The sequence below is a fragment of the Ischnura elegans genome, chromosome 7, assembly GCF_921293095.1.
Source record: "Ischnura elegans chromosome 7, ioIscEleg1.1, whole genome shotgun sequence".
Lineage (NCBI taxonomy): Eukaryota > Metazoa > Arthropoda > Insecta > Odonata > Coenagrionidae > Ischnura > Ischnura elegans.
The window spans coordinates 101,792,273-101,811,871 of NC_060252.1; the positions used below are offsets into that span (position 1 = coordinate 101,792,273).

Sequence of the window (19,599 nt, forward strand, 5' to 3'; positions counted from 1 at the left end):
TAACCACGATAACACGTGAATCCATTATTGTTGCTGGTGAGCTAACGACATTATTCGTTTGTCGCCCACAATGCCCACGATAGGTGTTCATTGAGAAGATCTCTCCGAGCCTTTGATGCATTTTATAACTCAGTGTCTCTCGTTCCTCGGTTTAATAATTTCCATTCACTTGAACAACACCCTTTATATTTGAGGGACCAAAGAATGCAACACGAACATATATTAAGTCCTAATATTTTTATTAATGGCTAAAATGGAAAAGCCGCCATGACAGAGTGGATGGACTTAGTTTGTGCAGGGTAGACTGGGAAATAATTATAACGTTTGATCAACTATCTACGTGAGTCACTATTCTTGCGCCTCTGTTATTTCAATCTATTTTCCATTCAATTCATATTATTCCAGCTTGCTCCAAGGGAACAGCATGAAACCAAAAGAATACAATAATTTGCTATTTTTGTTCCTTTTAAATGATACAATTTGTTGAAAAAGATACTAATTAATACTTCAAACCATGGTGAGTGATACACATAAGAAGATCGTATAAGAAACAATTTTCTCAAGGCAAAGGCAGCTCAAATGATTAACACTTAGTGCTCCACGGACGTAATACTCTGTCAAGTAATATCTCTGAAGATTGCCTAGTACGTAATATTACATCTTAAACAACATTTATTATAATTTCCTTCAATAATATAGTTCATATCGAAGATACTAAAAATTTATAACACATTTAACGGCTGTAGAACAATTGTTTTAACTTTTTTAGTTTTCAAAAACAGTACGTTTTCATAGTTACATGATATATTTTAACATCAGCGAAAAAAATATTCAACTCATCTTATTCGTAAATGAGTACAGAGTTCGTTTTTATTGAATTACTCTCTAAAATAAATATGTACAAAATTTCCGCTGATGTTTGAAAAAATTATACGAATTTGGTCAAAATGGCAGGATATTTCAGAAAGGCATTTAAATTAACGACTGTCACTGAAAGTGTTAACATTCGAGCAGGCGAATCATGATGGACTGCGTCCATACTTTACATCCTTTCAATGCGTGAAACAGTTGAGAGCCTTCTGCGAACTGAAAAAAAGGCTTCCAAATTTCTCAAAATACCTAATTCCCTTTTTAAATTTCCCATTGTAGGCCCAGCTAGATAATTTTCCAACAATGTATTCAAGTGTCCTCACATGATTACAAAATGCACGACGGAATATGCAAATGCAGAGGGCATTCCTAAGGCAATTACCGGAGCTAAACTAAATTCAGGCGGTTTCTTCATAGCTTTTTCCATTCAAAGGGTCTTCGTCCATCCTGGCGGCGATTTAAGCCTGGGAAATTCATACGAGACATTCCGGTGTAAATAGGTCTTCGTTTCTCCACATTTCCTCTGTTTTGCATATTTCTGTACTGCCCGCGAAAGGCTTACGTTCAAACACTCCACATGAGCTGGAATTACCAGTATAAATGGGGAATGGGTAACAACAAAAGTACATTACAAATGAAAAAAGGTGAAAAAACTGAAATTCACTAATTTACCCTACTTTAATTCCTCTAATTCCTCTAATTTACCACAGAAAATATTCATCAGTCCCACATATATTTATGCAAAACAATGATCCGTAAAATGATTTTTGGAAGTTATCGAAATATTTTTTGAGTTACGGCGACCTCCACTAGTTTCAGTCTTGTATAGAATGGAAGAAATAATTTAACCGACCCTTTACTATCAGCTATGGCTAAGGCTAAATATGCATCGGTAGTGACGTATTCAGAGATTCAATGCTAAACCAAAGGTATCCCTGGCGCACGATGACCCGAAGTCGTAAAAAATATGGACAGAGTCTGAAATAGTTTTTTTGAAATATACAGTTCAGAGTTAACATAAATACCCATAATAGATTAACGATTATGAATTTATATGGATATAAATGAAAGCGTCGTGTTTCTCAGCCTTGACGTGCGATCGAAAAATCGCTCTCATTTCCGCAGACGCAAACCTTTTATCAAAATTTCTGATTAATATTTAAAAAAACCTCCAATTTACACTGTGATTTAAATTTTCCGACTTAGATGCTACGTAAACGAAAGATAATGTATAACTTTACAATAGTGAACTTTACGTCAAGTAAAATAAATTTTATATCAAATTTTACGCGAAAAACAAGTTAGCCAACTCCCCTACGCGAAACCAGGCAGATGTGAGCCAAAATCTGCAAAACCCATGAAAAATTCAGGCAAAGTATTGTATTTTTTGATTTCATAAAAATCGTACCATCGCAACACCACTTGCTTATAGTCAAAGATTGTTGAAGAAAATACGTGATCAAGCGTATTTTTGAAAAATTGGGGTCATGTTTGGGATACTGTATCTCCATTAAGGTAGCATTAATGTAAATTGGCATATTAATCCATAATCTATAATCATTTATGAGTACTTACGCTAAGTTTCCGGGATCGGGTTGGTGTCGTGATCCCTGCTTGAATGCTGTATGGAGGATATTTTCAAGCGCACACTCCGCCCATCGGATGGGACGTTAAGCCGTGGTCCCCTTGGTGCCTTTCGTTAAGAGCAGGCTAATGCCGACGCCGGGTTTCTCTCCACCCTTCCTCACCTACCCTTCCCTCATGGCGCAAATGACCTCAGCTGTCGGTCGCCTCCTCCAAATACCATATCATACCATACCGCTAAGTTTCCAGTCTTTAACCCAAAAAGGTAATATTTTACTTTTGTTCAGCTATCACTGTCATTCTTTTGGTCCTTGGAAAACTGAAGCCTGTACTATCACTTTGAGGGACGGTAAAATGACCGTGTGAATTAGGCTTAAACAAAAATCACCACAAGGTATCGAGGTATCCCCACTTAAATGGCCAGGGGATTCGGTCCATCCTGGCGGCGATTTAAGAGTCGGAGAAATTCGTGGGAGACATGTCGGCGGTATAATTGGTCTCCGTTGCTCCACATTCCCTCCATTTTGCGAATCTAGTCCAGAGAAGTAACGGATCTTGTTGTGCAAACGTTTTGTACCGCCCGAGTCACGAAATTGATTCCCACAATAGCCCATTGTCAAATCCTTTGAGTTGGGAACCATGGCGGAGCTGAAAAGCGAAATTTTCCCTCTGCCCTCAGCTGGAACATTTTGGAAGTGTAAGGAACTCGATGCTGCCGACGAAAAACATACCTATGGGTAAATAAACCTCTTTTTCCGCCTAGCGCGGCGTTAGTGCTGGCATAGGGTTCAAATTTTGAAGGATCTGATACTTTTCCGGCGAATCTTGTTGATGAAATCTTCTCGGGAAATCAGCCGCGTCAAGATTGACGTCGCTGCCAACGTTTCAATGGCCTTCTCTGCCATCGTCCTCAGGGCGAATGATGGACATGGTTAGTGGCGGGCTTATACAGTGGTATAGTGGCGGGCGGGATTCTCGTGTCCGAAAACCTAAGAATTGACATATTGGTCAATGAAATTCAAACATTTTCCTATCTCGATTTTTTTAACATTGAAACCCCATAAGGCAAATTCAAATTTTTGGTTTGGACCGAAATTGTCAGGTCAAAAGGTCAAAATTGTAAAATTTTGCTTACACTCAACAAAACTTAGGACCTTTCCCTATAAGTGTGCCAATTTTCATGAAAATTGCTCGATGGAAAATTACTAAAATTACAGGTCAAAAATGACACACGACCCTTGGGACAGTCTGTATACCCATTTGGTATTCATTCCCATTATATGCCCATTTGGTACCCTATTTCACCGTTTGTGATCTGATAACCTGGTTTCAATTGTTCTTCCTCCTCTTAATTCAATTGTTCAATTGCATTCTAAAAAAAACGCAACATTGAGGCAATTCACAAGCTACCAGAAAAACTACGCAGCCAACTTGTGAAGATTAAAGACAAAATGGGACTCAAGACCTCTGGCGTCCAAAACATACAATGTGAATGCGGAGATAGCTACATTGGGGAAACCGGAAGAACAATTGAAACCAGGATACCAGAGCACAAACGGTGCATTAGGCTTGGAAACCCAGAGAAATCTGTTGTAGCCGACCACTGCATTGAGTACAATCATAACATCACGTTCAATGAAACCAAAGTCCTCTGCAAGGCAAAGGGATATTGGGACCGTCTTACAAAAGAGGCCATTGAAATAAGAATCGAAAATGATAAAATGAATAGAGACGCGGGATTCAACCTCATCAAAACATGGAATCCCATGATAAAAAGAATGAGAAATCTAAGAGGAGGAAGACAACCTAAAACTGACCAATCACAGACGACTTGACCGCCCCAAATGGTTATATAAGCCCGCCACTAACCATGTCCATCATTCGCCCTGAAGAAGATGTCAGAGTAGGCCACTGAAACGTTGGCAACAATGTCAATCTTGACCCGGCTGATTTCCCGTGAAGACTTCATCAACGGTTCAAATTTTGTTAGTGGGTGCTTGGAAGTCCATATCCCCTGGCGTTGCCAACCCCGATAGACCGCAAGGGCATAGCATACAGCACCGTTGAACCTTGGTAAAATTACTAAGGTAAATAAAGAACATGGATAACGTAGTGGACCAGGAAGCCAAAAGCCCCTGGTTCTATTATCAGACCAGTGGAATGTTTTCTTATGGCAATAAATGTGAATACCTATGAATGTTCGAATATGTATGGATTTTCTAATGTTGATGTTTAATAGTTGAGTCTTACTTCTATTTTCGAAATAGCTTTACATTTAGGTCTGACTTTACTCTCAGTGAGATAGTTGAAATAAGAGAAAGCATTCAAAGAAAGAACTTTTTTTAATGAGATTATTTTCAAAAATCTCTCCACCCGATGGCATAATTGAATAAAAACCCGCCACATATTTACCTTAAAATTAATGAAATTGACGATCAGAGACTTTCAAATAAAAATGGGAGCCAAAAATAAAATCCAAATTTTCCATCCCAAATTCAAGAAAAATATTTTAAGAAATTAGGAATGAAGGAATATAATCGAATCAATTAATAAGGAAACGTATAAGCGCGCTTAAGTAACATTGTTACTTTTAGTAATATTGCTACAACTACCACTCTAGAAGTTTATTTTAATATGTTTGTATCACAAGTCAATTCATTTATTATATCATATAATTTTTTTCAAAATTTTACTCGAGGTAGATGTTTAAATTCCATATGGTTAATTTATTTTTATGCTGTGTTAATTTTTTCTATCGCTATTATATGGTCTTTGTTGTTATGGGGCTTGCCTCAGGGTACAAAATTTATGTATTTCTCATTAATACGAGTATATAGGTTCCAATATCATCAAAGCTGTCAAAATTGAATATTAAGTGGTACTTAAATATCAGTATCATCAATTATAGTTAGATACTCGAGGCCTTTGTACAGGGTACATTAACTCGTGCGAGTTAATGTCTAAATGTAGGTAAGTGTGAATGGACAAGAAAATGCACCGTGTAAACCATCCAACTTGGGCGAATGCATGAACAAAAAATAGAACCTGTTCTAATATTTTTCATGCATTCGTACATGATAAGTCCCGGACCACCAAAAGCATTAATGTAATTAGATATTAACTCGTGCGTGTTAATGTATCGCGTACCAGCAGTGGCACCAACTCCATGGGGCCTGAGGGGGCCCGAGCCCCCTCAAAAATTCATTATGGGTGCGAGGAAAAAATGTGTCAAGCTTGTAGATTTTCCCCGGAGTGCCCAGATATCGAGATTCGACTTATCAGGGTTCTAATGTTGATCATATGACTCTTCTAAAATGCTTAAAAACTTAAAACTCACTACTTATAAAATTTCCCGGGCCAAGATCCCCGGTTTGGGCCCCCCAATATTTTTTGTAAGTCGGCACCCCTGCGTACCAGGCCTTAAGAATCTCAAAGTGTATATTGGTATAACTCCTCCAGCCCAGAGGAATGTTCCGCCGTCCAATCTTAATGTCGAGGTCACTGGACCACCTTGAAATGTAGTGGGTGGCGCAGCAACGCCCTGCGATAGCCATAACAAACGATTTGACGGCGGAGCCACGGGCCGATTGGGTGGGGCCCAAATAACATGGCCTCGACACGACAAGAAATTGGGGGTGGATCGGGAAGTTCCTCGTTTCCGTGACGAGCAGCGCGAGGAATGGCATCCTGATTCAAAAACTTGTTTGTCGGAACGTGCGCGTGAGCAGAGGTCCATCACTGAGGGGGTGACACGCAGTTGGCCCTCTTCCAACGGTAATTGACAAGTGAACAGAGGAAAGTTTGGTCGTGGACGTCTAGCAAATAGAGATTAAGCATCTATGTAGCCACAGCAAATAACTCGCATGTGAGGGGCTCAATTGTTATTTACAGAACAATTGTTCAAAAGAATAAATAAAAAAATAATAATATACTAATAAAAATATGTATTTAAAACATAATAAAAAATATACATAAATGAAAAGAAAAAGAAATTAAAATTCACTAATTATTGATTTACTTTGTGGCATTCCATTATGAGTTTTCCTGGATATCAGACAATTACTCATACCACTTATTTTTTATTAGAGCGCGACCCGGGTTTAATGAATTATCATCATCTTTTATCATTATCGTTATTATCATTATCACACAAACAACACTTCAAACAACAACAGAAGATATGCGCACGTCACCTGTATCATTGTAATTCTGTCTGACTGGTTGAGGTGAGGTTGACTCACCGGTATAGTAATTATCGAGGCGCCTTCGGCGCGGCCTGTAAGTGAGACCGAATGATTATTATCATGGACATTAAAAAATTAAAGGATGACACACTTCGCCATAATGTATTCGCTGGAGCCAACCGCGGCGCGGCGCCACCAGTCCATGTGAGGCTACCAACCACGAATATTACAAAAGAGGATCCTCAAGTTGTTCACTAAATGTGTTGCCACCGAGGAGGTTGTTAATATCTGTCGGAGGCACCACCGGTTTCGAGCGTGGAGCGAAGCGTGGCCGTAATGGGGGTGCTTGGGGAGGACAAGCCACGCCCACTTTGATGACCAAAACATTGACAATCCCATAAGGGCCAATGCTTACTATTTGGCGGAATTTTCGGGCATAACTCGGTAATACATTAAAATAAACCATGGAACGCTTAATTTAAACCTCTTTTTCTTACTTTATTGGTAGACTTCGCAAAGTTATGACTCGAACATCTTTTCTCAGGGAAAAATTATTGTTAATCACCTTCAGATAAGCCTCATCTTATAATAAAATTTTACGAGAGTTAACTACGTACTCATTTACCTGCTCTTATACTGGCATTGAATTTCATTATAGCCTGATTCAGGATGAAGTAAAATATTAGTGAGCGAGCTCATTCCATTCCCACTCAGGTGTTTGGTGTTTCTGAGTGATGAATTTTCAGACGGAATTTAAGTAAATTGGGCATCCATTTTCAGGCGCGTTAATAAATATTTAGATAAAGCCATATAAGAAAGTTAATTCAGTAAATTACACCTTTTACACATGAACTGGTCTTTTACACACTATACCTTAACCTTTGGTGAGCTCCACTTTCAACAATACAAATCAATCTCAGTTATAACTTATTGAGTGAGTGAGTGAAATTGTGTGTATCTGCGAAACGTTAAACAAGTATTGTACTTGAAACATCTAAAGTCTAACCTACGAATCAAGAAAACACAACGTTGATTTGTACCGCCACGATCTTGAAGTTAGAAGGTCAGCTCTAAAATATGTATGAGAAAGTTTGACAGATAATGACATTAGGACTACGACAGTAAAAGGCTTCAGTAGCACATATAAAGTTGTCATTTTTTCATGCATGGACAATTGAACAGGAAATGGGACACCCATTAGTATTTTCACACGGTCAAATTCCATTTGACCAATTATCAAGACTCAGGCATCATTCCAATTTGTCAAAGCTAATTGCTTCATTAGTGCCTACGGAGATAAGGAGCCATTACAGACAATGTCTTATCGGCAACATTGGATTCTTTTCTGATGACACCTCTCCCTCAGCTATGAAAAAAGTCAAAACATACTCGAGAGTTACTGAATACAAGCGAGAAATACCGTAGAAATTGCGTCTAATAACAATTCTTTTGAAAATATTTAGGTGAAAAAATTCAAAGCAATAGGGAGCTAATTTATTTGAAACATCAATGTAAAAATATGATAAATTCTAGGAAAATAATGCATTCAGTATTTTATTTCTAAAGTACTGCGATTACTCAAAGAGTATTTATAATGATCATCTATGTACTAGGTACTATACTTAAAAAAATCGTTCATATGCAGAAATTAGTTAAATAAAATTTTAACTCATGCATAGAAAAATAATTGCAGAAATAGTTTTGTATTCCGCTAATATATAGAATCTATCCCTCAATTTGTCTTATTTGCATTTCTACTCCATGAAACCTCAAGTCAATTTAATTAAAATAGGCGTAGTACGCTAGGTTAAATTTTTGGTGGGCATGATTTTATCCAATAGTTTATTCCCCAAAGTGAATAAAAAAATCATTTACTTTTTTGGAGCGCAAATTTTGGACGATTCCATGGTGTATATTTTACATTAACCTCTCTATGTGACCTAGCCATTTCCTTATCTTTATATTGTGTGTGGAATCTGGTACTGTATGATACTATTTGAAAAATCAAGTTGAAATAAGGTTTTTAATCGGAAAAATAAATAATTTAAGTTTTATGCCCGTGATTAACATTTAAATCCGTAAAAATATGCTCCAAAGTAAATAAAAATATGCGTTCATTTAAATGTATTCAAATAATTAAAAAATGATTTTAATTAGATATTTAAAAAAAATGTTTTCACGCCGCAAAATTTCATTTGACCAATCATCGAGACTTATGCATCATTTTTGTCCATGCTAATTGCTTCATTAGTTCTTACGAAGATAAGGAGCCATTTGAGGCAATTAAGTGTCTTATCGGCACCATTGGATTCTTCTCCGTTGGCACTGATAATGAGTTGCGAGGAATCCGTAGGAATTGCGTCTAGTGACAGTGTTTTTGAGAATAATGAGGTGAAAATAGAAGAAAAATTCAATTCTTACACTGAATGTGTGGTATGTCGCACCTGTGGCTTAACTTTGAGTGAGCTCTACCATGAACTATGCATATCAGTTCTGAAGATCTTATTATACGGTACATTAGCTCTTGCGAGTTAATGTCTAAATAAATGAACACGACAATAAACGCCAAAATGCACCGTGTAACCACTAACCACCCATCTAGTGTGAACGCATGTACTGCAGAAAACAGAACCTGTCCTAATTCGGTTCATGCATTCGTACCAGTAGCGGATACAGAAAAAAAACTCAAAGGGGGCGCAAAAGATATCTCGAGCTACCTTTACTTTTATTATAATAAAAAGATAATCAAGTCATATGCTAAGTTTAAGAAAGTTTTTTTAATTGATTATACACGTATAAAATAAAATGCCATATTATGAGATTTAAAAAAAAGTTATAATAGTGGTTATGCAGTGTTCGGCAATATGGGGGGCCCAGCAAGGGAGCGGGCCTCATTTGTATCCGCCACTGATTCGTACATGTTTCATGTTAATTAAAGACATACTAGTCAATTTTATCAATTTTCTCAATTTTGGTCCTTCAAAAATTACAATATATACAATCGTAACCAAAACAAAAATGTAATAAAACGTAAATAATAAATTATAATAAAAAATTAAAATAAATTATAATAATAAATTAAATAAAAAATAGACAGAGTAATATTTCACTTCTAAAAGAAGTTAAGGAAAGTGCATTCCGTCATTGTTAATTTTGCCGTTTCATCACTGTAAATCACTGTAAATGTAAAATGTGTAAGAGTAACCAAAACAAAAAAGTAATAAAATGTAAATGATAACTTGTAATAAAAGAACACAGAGTAATATTTTTTTTCCTAAAAAAAGTTAAGGAAAGTGCGTTCCGGCACTGCTAAATTTTCCGTGACGTAACTGTATGTATGTGGAATCTTAGACGAAGCAGGCATCTCTCTTTTTCTTTAAGGAATATTCATGCCGATTGATTTCACTTACAGCCAAGATAGACGGAGGAGGCTGCGATGAGGAGGATGAGCAGGAAGGCCGAGAGGAAAGTGAAGCTCCACCTGTAGTATCGGCGGACGCTCAACTTTCGGGTGAACCTCAAGGCATCCTCACTCCCGGTGGCCGAGTACGACGACGGCGATATCGAGAACTGAAACGAGAGGAGGAAGACATTGAATCACTCAGGCGCATCAGAAAGAAAAAATAATGCAACAATCATTAGCAATTTGCGTTTTGCGGGCGTAATATGACGCCATCCGTCTTTAGAAAGATCGTAGTTTGCCATTAAAAAGGTTGTACTAACATCTAAATAACCAAATAAAAAAACGAAAGCAAAATTCATTCTACAAAACACACACTTTATTGCCGACTAGTTTCGGTTACATTGAACCATTTTCAAGTGTAACCGAAACTAGTCGGCAATAAAGTGTGTGTTTTGTAGAAAAGCAAAGTAATTTCATTCCAACCATATAATGGAGTTCTACAAAGTAAAGGCCTCAACAATTCAGTGCATCAAAATTCATTCCTTAAAATAATACCAAACACCTATTCATCGCATTAAAGGTTGGTTGATAGCAAAGAAATAAAATATAATTATAAAAATTAAATACAAAGAGATGAGTAACAAACAAGTAGAGCTACGTATAAAGGGCGAGGAGAGACAGCTTCTAAATGAAATGCGGAGGAAACAGAAGATATGGATGAGTACTGAGCGGGGAGGGGATGTTGAAAACAGAGTCGAAGGAAACAATGTTGGGTAAACGAGGGAGAGCGGAGAAGAATTAAAGAGGGAAGTCCATGATGGGATGGGAGTATGCCAGAATACTTCTTAAATACTCCATGAATATATACTTTAAAAAAACAACGCAAAATCTACGTGCACTATAAATGAGACGCTTACCGATACTTAAGTAACAATCACACGTTCATACGATTGCAAGCTAAGTGGAATATCATTATTTTTAATTTTCTCTGACAATAACAGATAGGTATTTACAATTCAAGATTGGTGTGAGAGAGAGGAAGTTAGAAGATAAAAGATCGTAGGCTTTCCCGGCGAATATATTGATAAAATTTTCTGGGGTTTGACACCGGGTAAGGCTTTGTGAGGCCTTAAACAGCATTACGCGGTGCCATACCCGAGAAGATTTTATCAATCGAAAAACACGAAGGTGTGCAATGTTTAGCCGAAAAGAGATTAGAGTAGAGAGCTGAGTCAAAACAATCTTCTTATTTTGCACCAGTGATGATGATAATGATGAATTACAGTTTTCCCGGTTTTCACATTAATTATTAATTCTGTGAGTGCCAACCGGTTTTCCAGGAACTATGCTGAAAGTGCCGAGGCATTTTTGCTGATTTTGCAGTAGGTTAGGGGAAAAAATTGGTCTCAAACACAGCAAAAAGTATATATTCAGAAACTTTAGGAAATCTTTATTATATGTGGTTTCACCTTTTTATGTATTATTTGACGAATTTTTGGTATAACGAGTCAATTTTTATAATTTAAAGAAAATAGTTAATGTAAAAATAAAATGAATATTGACCGTTGAATGATTAGTGAACTATCAGCACCTACGAGTGATATTGCGCTACAGCGCTCTTGGAACTTTTCGCGAGAAATAGGAGGAGCTCGATGGCGATCCTCGGCACTCCAACGGTTAAATAAAAATTAATTTCAATTCTCAATTGGCTTTCTTCGTTACACTTTATTGTCCGCGCGCGCCCATTTTCTGAATAATTCGCACAAATTGGACAGCCGCTCAATGGGGGAAAAGTGTACTGGTCCCAATATGCCCCCTTTCAGTGGCGTGACTATGGGGGAGATGAGGGGATAGATCCCCCTCAAAGCCTCAGATTAAAAAAAACATTTAAAGCTATAGTCTAGTTTTGACACTTAATAAATGTATCTGCTTAAAGTTAAATTTTTATTGCCAAAATGATTTAAAATGTATTTCCAGGCATGTCATTTTTCAAATTTTATTTCAGACCCCCCCCCCTTTATCTGGGGAGGGGGATCGCCACTTCAGGCCATCCCATCCCTAGTAGCACCAAAAGGATTATATCTGTACATTTTTAAGATTTCGAAATACATCAATATACAGATTTGCAAATCTGTATATTAAACAAATTTTATACATGTCTGATGATCCATGGTCCTTGATGTATACCAGAATCCTTAAAATATACAAATAATATCCTTACGGCGTAACCAGGGATCATCACATATGTATAAGATATGTATAATATAAAGATTTACGACGAGTTATATGTATTTAATCTATATAAAATCCATATTATGGCAGCAGCTATAATACGCATAATATCTAGATATTATCTGCGTGGTAGAGGACATTTGCATGTATTTAATACATATATAATATGTATACAGTGTATACTACGATGCGTATTAAATCTAGATATAATGCTTTTGATACTACTAGAGATCCCTCCCCCCCCAAAGCATATTCCTAGTTACGCCACTGCCCCAATTAACCGGAGTATTCTGTTTACGTACTGTATATTCCATTGTAATTCCTCACAGTGCTTTGGAATTCCCCGTTCCCACCCAAGAATACATTCCCCTCATTGGCTGAGCGCACCACACCTGGCGCAGTTGAGCGTGAGAGGCACCTTCCCTTGTGGAGGTCGTGGCATCCAAAGTGAGAGTTAACGAGTCCCAGGAATGCAAACATCCCCATAGAGCACGCGAGAGATAACAGATTCGGAATTTACATATCTATGAAATGAAAGCTGCTTATGGGGAGGGAGAGAGTTTGTGTAGGCAGGTCTGTGGAATGAGCCTTTTGGAGAGAGAAGTGACGATAGCCTAGCTATCGAAGAACACGAGTGGTTTGTAATACGAAGCAATTAATACAATTTACGTATTCTACCGTTTCAGGTAGGTTAACGTGGAAGATTTAACATCAAAATACTTCCCTAACAACAAAAACTGGAAGAGGTGGGGGAGAATTCATTGAATTACATTCAAAACATTCTCAGAGGTGGATGAATTCTGTTATTTGGAAAGTGGGATAACTATAAGCAAGAAAGATATTATCTTCAGAATAGCCCAGACGAAGAGACAATTCCACCAAAAGAAAAATCTACTTACAGCTGGAATTTTAAACATAGAAGCAAGGAAACAGTTCATCAGAACTTTTATTTTGAACATGCTTCTCAACGGAAGTGAGGCATGGACAATGAGAGCTGCGGAGAAATCAAGGATAGAGGCCTGGGAAATGTGGTGCTACAAAAGAATGATGGGTATCAAATGGATCGACCGAGAAATTGAAAATACTTCAGAAAGAAGTCTTAAGAAGAATAGGAGATAAGAAAATCCTTATGAAAACATTAACAAGAAGACGTATCAACCTCATACCCCACATCTTGAGACATGATGGCCTGATGAAGACAATCGTCGAGGGACAAGTAGATGGTAAGAACGGAAGAGGCAGACCTCGAATAAAATGCATGGAACAAGTAAAGGCCTCGTATTTTTGTTTCTCTCCAGATCGAAGCAAAACATTTTCATTTCGTTCCACTAGCTATCCTTGGTTTTACGACACTAGTCGTTAGCAGATAAAAAAGAAATGCTCTCACGAAGTTACCTAGGATTTGTTAAAGTCATTATTGTTCGGGAAAAAAAGAATTGCCAAACCTATCCGTTCGGCAAAGAATATCTCTTAATGCATCGTTGCTGACGAATCAGGTATTATAGTAGAGTTTTAATATGGCGATCTCCGCGTCGCTCTGAAAGATATCTAATATCAATTGTTCAATCAAGCTTTCTAAGCCTACCGCGCAGCCTCCGAATCTCTAGCGGCTCCCAACGTAAAAGATTTATGTCGGTCTGTCTCCCCTCCAACATCGGAGTTCCCAACTCACTTCACATTATGGTCGATTCCATTTCTTTCAATCTATAAATCCTATTCTCTTCCTCCTGCTTTCTCGCTTCCCCAACACCTTTCACAATAACATCCCCTCCTCGCTCAGTACTCCCTCCATCAAAACCTTGTGTCTCCTTCATATCTGAATCGGTGTTTCCTCTCATCGCCTACCATGTGTAATTAGTAGCGCAATTAGTATCTACTTTAATATTACCTTTATTTGACTATTCTGACATTGCCTACCAGGACCTTTCTCAAGAACTTAGTCTTAAGCTTCAACGTATATTTGTTATATTTTATATCTTAATTGCATGCGTAATATTTGTGTATACTTTGTACCTCATTAACTATGTTGTATTTTACATGTAACATGACATTAGCTTTCACTCAGTAGGTTTTCGCAGGTTTTTCACGCCCCCCTTCTTGTGTGGGCGTTCTCCTGCAGTGGGTTTTTTCGCTGAAGGATATTACACCCTTATCCTCATGTTTTTTCCCACAAACAGAAATTTTTTTACACAAAATTTTTACACATACTTGTTTATATTTTTTGACATTTCACAAATAGTGTATATTGTGTATACTTTGTATTGTAAACGTTTGTCTACCATTTTTTGATATGTTTGCATTGACGCTATCGAGGGGTTAGGTGGAAGAGGGGACTTTTTAGTCTCAACCTCGCCCGAATAAAGGCATTTTATAATTATTATGTGTAGGTAGCACTTCGTCGTTACTCCACCTGTTTATCAATTTCACCTTTTACAATCTCCTCTGCGCTCCTATCACGAACGCCTCCAGTCTTCTTTCGTCCGCCTTCCTCAACGCCTACGTTTCTCCATATTAAAATGCTCCACCCCAGACACTTCACTAACCTTTTCTTTAAACTCTTACGTAACGACCCTCTAATCGGAGTTTTCTTATTCATGAACGCCTCATTTGTTAACTTTGTTAATTCTCTTCTCGATGCCCTTGGTATGAAGTAATTATGTCCATTTAAACAGGGAAATAAGGACGACACGGTAGCGCTCTGGCTAGGGTGCCCCAAAAAAACAGAAAGTTTGAAAGTTGAGGGGGCATTTCCATTTTCCTATGCGAATGCATGAAAAAACATCCCATAAAAATTTTCAGCTCAATCGGACAATATTTGACCCTGCCGAAACGCATTCAAAGATTGAATTTTTGAGTTTTCCAAATTTCATGCAATGTTGCCTACCCTGCAGGAGGCTCGAGTGTTAAAAAACAGCCAATTTTAAGTTCAAACCATCTCCTCTAGCTCTATAGTCGTTGACAGCAACACTTGAGTCAAAATGAGCAAAGTTTCACCAGCAAGCAAGAAATACAATGGAACTAGGGATGGTCGGATCGGATACCTCGGATCCAAATATCCGCGGATATTGCCCTTCACCGGATACATCGGATCCAAAGTCGCGGAAGACATCGGATCTGAATCCGAAATTTCAAATAATGCAATGCAACAACAATACATAAGGGTGGAAAGAGTTCCGATTCTCTCTTCGAATGTGCCGTCGCATGCGATTCTTGTCCTACGCCACTGGTCAGTGGTTTATCCGAAGATTTTTCCAATTTTCATTTCCAAACCCAAGCGTAACAGTTTAGGTACTGAGCATGTAAAGATGTTTAAAAAAACAACTTGAAAACCTATAAAAATGATTTTTAATTTATAAAAATATTAAAATGTGTATGAAAATCTAAATGTCATTCCTTCTATTGTACGTACCCAGAATAAACTTGAATAAATACTTCGTTTAATAGCAGGAATTTTAAAATATATTAGGATCCGAAAATAACCGATCCGAAATATCCGGCTCCGAAAATCAAGGATCCGATCCGAATCCGGTTCCGAAAAATATCCTGGATCCGTCCATCTTTAATTGGAACCATTTTCGCGTTTCCTTTTCCGAATAATTCGAAATTGAAAAACCTTCATTTACCTATAAGCACATCAAAATGTGAATAACGGTTTTATGACGTCAACTGGGGGAGAGTGGTAGGCAGTAAGAAAAATAAAACACGTAATGTAAGGGGATATCAATTTTTTTCCTTTTTGGTGGAACCAAGAGTAGGCACATGTTAAGCCCAAAAATTCTTTCGGCTCACCACGCTGCGTTTGCTGTTGTATTTTATTTACAAGCAACTAAATTTTGCGGGTGCTAATCCAAAAAAATATCTGTACTATGGTTGTATAAGAGGGGAGCGTGATGGCATCGTGGGTAGAGCGCTTGGCTGCTGAACGAGCGATTCCGGGTTCATATCCCGGACGAAGCCTTCGGACACTCTCATAACAAAATTCTCGGAATGAGAGGTGGCCCAAGGAAAGGAACCGATCCCCATACCTTGAGTATGTGAATATCTCACGTCTTTGGCTTGGTTCGGGGGGAGCGCTAACCTCACCAATCCAAACCAACATTCGTATTGAACCTCTGAGTGTTGAGTGTGGTGTCATCGGCTTAATATCATCACTTTCCAGTAGCGGATACAGAAAAAAACTCAAGGGGGGGCACAATCCTGAGTTACCTTTACTTTTATCCTAATAAAAAATAATCAAGTCACATGCAGAATTTAAGAAAATTTTAGTTAAATTTATAACACACATATACAAGAAAATGCCATCTTATGATATAAAGAAGTTATAATTGTGGTTCTGCAATGTTTGGCACTACGGGGGGTGGGGGTTTCGCGCGCCCCCATCTGTATCCGCCACTATCACTTTCTTCCCTATACACGAACAAACATTATGATTTTCGAGCAGATTTTCATAGCTGATATCATCGCTGCTTGGCTGGCTTTTCATCAAAATATACCTTCCAGTAGCAGTAATTGAGAGACTGGAAAAGCAATTGGCCTTGCAATGACTCGCAACGGTGAACATTGACGGGCAGAAAAACTTGATTGCAAGAGGATCATGTTCATGGGTTCAGAGTGACCGTTATAAAAATCGATGCGCCTCTCTACGCAACCTTCGAGAGTATTTTGCGATAATTCCTCCATAAATCAACCGAATGTAATTAGAAACATTCTCTGTCATGTGATAACGAGGCATGTTTTATACACAATCGTCCAATATTTGCTTATCCAAGCTTCTCTTGCGGTCGCTAGCAAAAAGACATTTTTAAGCTACAAGAATGAGTTGAATGCAAAGATGCTAGAAACCAGTGGGAAATATTAAATCAATCTAAAATTTCTCTCACGCAATTCAATTACAATAATATTTGGAAGCATCTTCATTTTATTCGCGTATATATTTACTAAATAATGCAAAAATTGAGGTCAAAATGCGTACATGAAAACTTCAGTGCAGTCTAACGCCAAAAAATTATAAGGCATATTTCGACACCTATTGCTAGGCTATACATTTTCAGGCGCAGAAGGCATCAATAGCATTTTACGAGTACCATGGTGATAAACGCGGATAGAATATCACGTGAAATGTCACGGTACTGCAAATTCAGTTGTTTACCCTCCGCATTCGTGGTAGATTCAAGAGAAAACAGTCGGCAAAACTTAGCACTTGATAAGCTAAACTAAAACTCCTCTAGCTCCTAGCTCCCTTAAAACATCGTATTTTGCTACGCACTACACAATATTTCTCCATAGTATCTCTTGAAGAAATCTAACATTCTGGGGTTTGAGATGCCCTATAGGTAAGGTGCGGTTCAGTGGCGTAACTAGGGATATGCCTTGGGGGGATGGGATGGCCTGGGGTGGCGACCCCTACCCCCAAGACAAAATCTGGTAAAATTAAAAAAAAACAATATGCCTGGAAATAAATTTGAAATCATCTTGGCACTAAAAATTGAATTCTAAGCAGATGGAGTTACTACACGTCAAAACTAGACAATAGTTGTAAATATTTTTTTTGCTCCTCTGAGGCTTTGGGTATAGGGGGATCGATCCCCTCATCCCCCCCCCATAGTTACGCCACTGGTATAAGGTTAAATCACACGTTCGATTGGCAAGTAGTAAGATATTTGTAGCCTGGTTGGTTGGGCCTTTGCCGTGGAGTAGTACGCATTCAAAAAATTTGTAATCTCCAGTTGAGCTGACAAGTGTTTTGGATAGACGGAAAATGAGTGCACCGTTCTTATCATCCATTAAAGATGAAAATATAAGCCATTAGTGTATCGGAAGCTAGTTTCTTCAATCGTTTGAAAACATGAAAAATATAATGCGTATTCTTACGCCATACCTTTTTATCCCGAAAGCTTTTTTGTTTATCTTCGTCGCCCCGAAAACAGTGGACTTAAATCTTTTACAGCGAGAGAAATTAAGGAGTATCAACGTAGGACGATCACAAACATCCATGCCTTGAATAGAGAATGTACTCAGGCGGTACTCGAAGCCGCGACCTCCGACTTGGCTGGCTAGAACTTTTTACTCCGCCTCCACCGAGGCCGGCAAAAAAGTTCAATCCGCCCTTCATAGTCTATTAAGATTTAAAAACGAATCCTTTGAACATAAAATGCTCGTTCCTTCAAAACTTTAAAAATATGCTTAACTTGAATTCGGTTTTATTCGGTGAAGAGCCTACTCCAAAATTGGTTGTGTCCGTAAGGATATGCTCAACTGTAATGTGTTTTTCTTGCATTGTTACTTTTATCCAGGGGTGGCAAGTGAAACGAAACGAAAATGTATCATTTCGATCCGAAGCGAAATGAAAATACGAGGCTAGGTTTTAGTTTCGTTCCCGAACGAAATTAAAATCACCAAGGAGTTTAGTTTCGACCCGGGACGAAACTTTACTCCCGGGAACGAAACTAAATTAATCGAAACTCCGCTGCTCATAGTTAAGTTTCGATCCCAGAAGCTGAGTGGAGGGGGATAAGGGGGAATTGTTTAAACCAATTACGTTTGGCATGCGTGTAGAGAGGTTGAAACATCGAGCTTAGAAAATCGAATGGCCAGTTTGCGTTCATCGTTCTCCTGTAAGTGGTAAAAATATTACTGCCCCATGCATCTAATGGCGGTAGGCCAAACCTATACCTACTTCATTTAGCCATACTTCGTACTTAGTGTGTCGGTCGAAACTAAACTGTTTAAAGGTAAATCACGTGGTCCCTCCGGTGCGAAACATTATCTACGTTTCGTTTTGTCCCATAGTTTTAGTTAAGTTTGGACCCGAAGTAGTCTTGACTCCGATTTCGTTTTGACCCTGAGTCTAGCACCCCAGGTTTAAATCTATTTCGTTTCGTTTCTACATTTCGCTCCCGTGAACGATACTATTGAAATTTTACTAGTTTTAACTTTCGTTTCGTTCCACTTGCCATCCCTGCTTTTATCCCAATAGCTGAGTGAATAGGCAGAAATTATTACTTGTTTTGACAAGCGTAGTGGAAACGGAATTTCGTGTGGGGCAGGGCACACTTCTCCCACGCACGAGGAAGCGGCGAAACTGGAAAGCTTCCACGAGAAGCCCCCCCTCCGGGCATTCTCGATCTTGGCATTTTCGTAATCGCATTGCAGTCCAACACTGATGAGAGGAGTTGCCCATCAATCCTGCGAAGGTGTGTTTCGACTTACGTCTCTCACAGCGCCAATCGGCGCCTCGGGTTCCTCTTATGCCTTTCACCAACCGCTCAGCCTTGGAAACGGGCCCGATTGCAAATCTCAGGTAATTCAGCCTTCAATATACCTCAA

At 38.4% G+C, this 19,599-nt stretch overlaps 1 protein-coding gene across 1 annotated transcript in view; it reads right to left on the reverse strand.

The window, feature by feature from the left end:
- Positions 1–19,599, reverse strand: part of LOC124162672 (atrial natriuretic peptide-converting enzyme) — a 135,994-nt gene that overhangs the window by 37,961 nt on the left and 78,434 nt on the right. Inside the window, exon 2 of the mRNA XM_046539274.1 lies at positions 10,049–10,208. Coding sequence (XP_046395230.1) covers positions 10,049–10,208 — 160 coding nt within the window. The remainder of the gene's footprint in view (positions 1–10,048; positions 10,209–19,599) is intronic.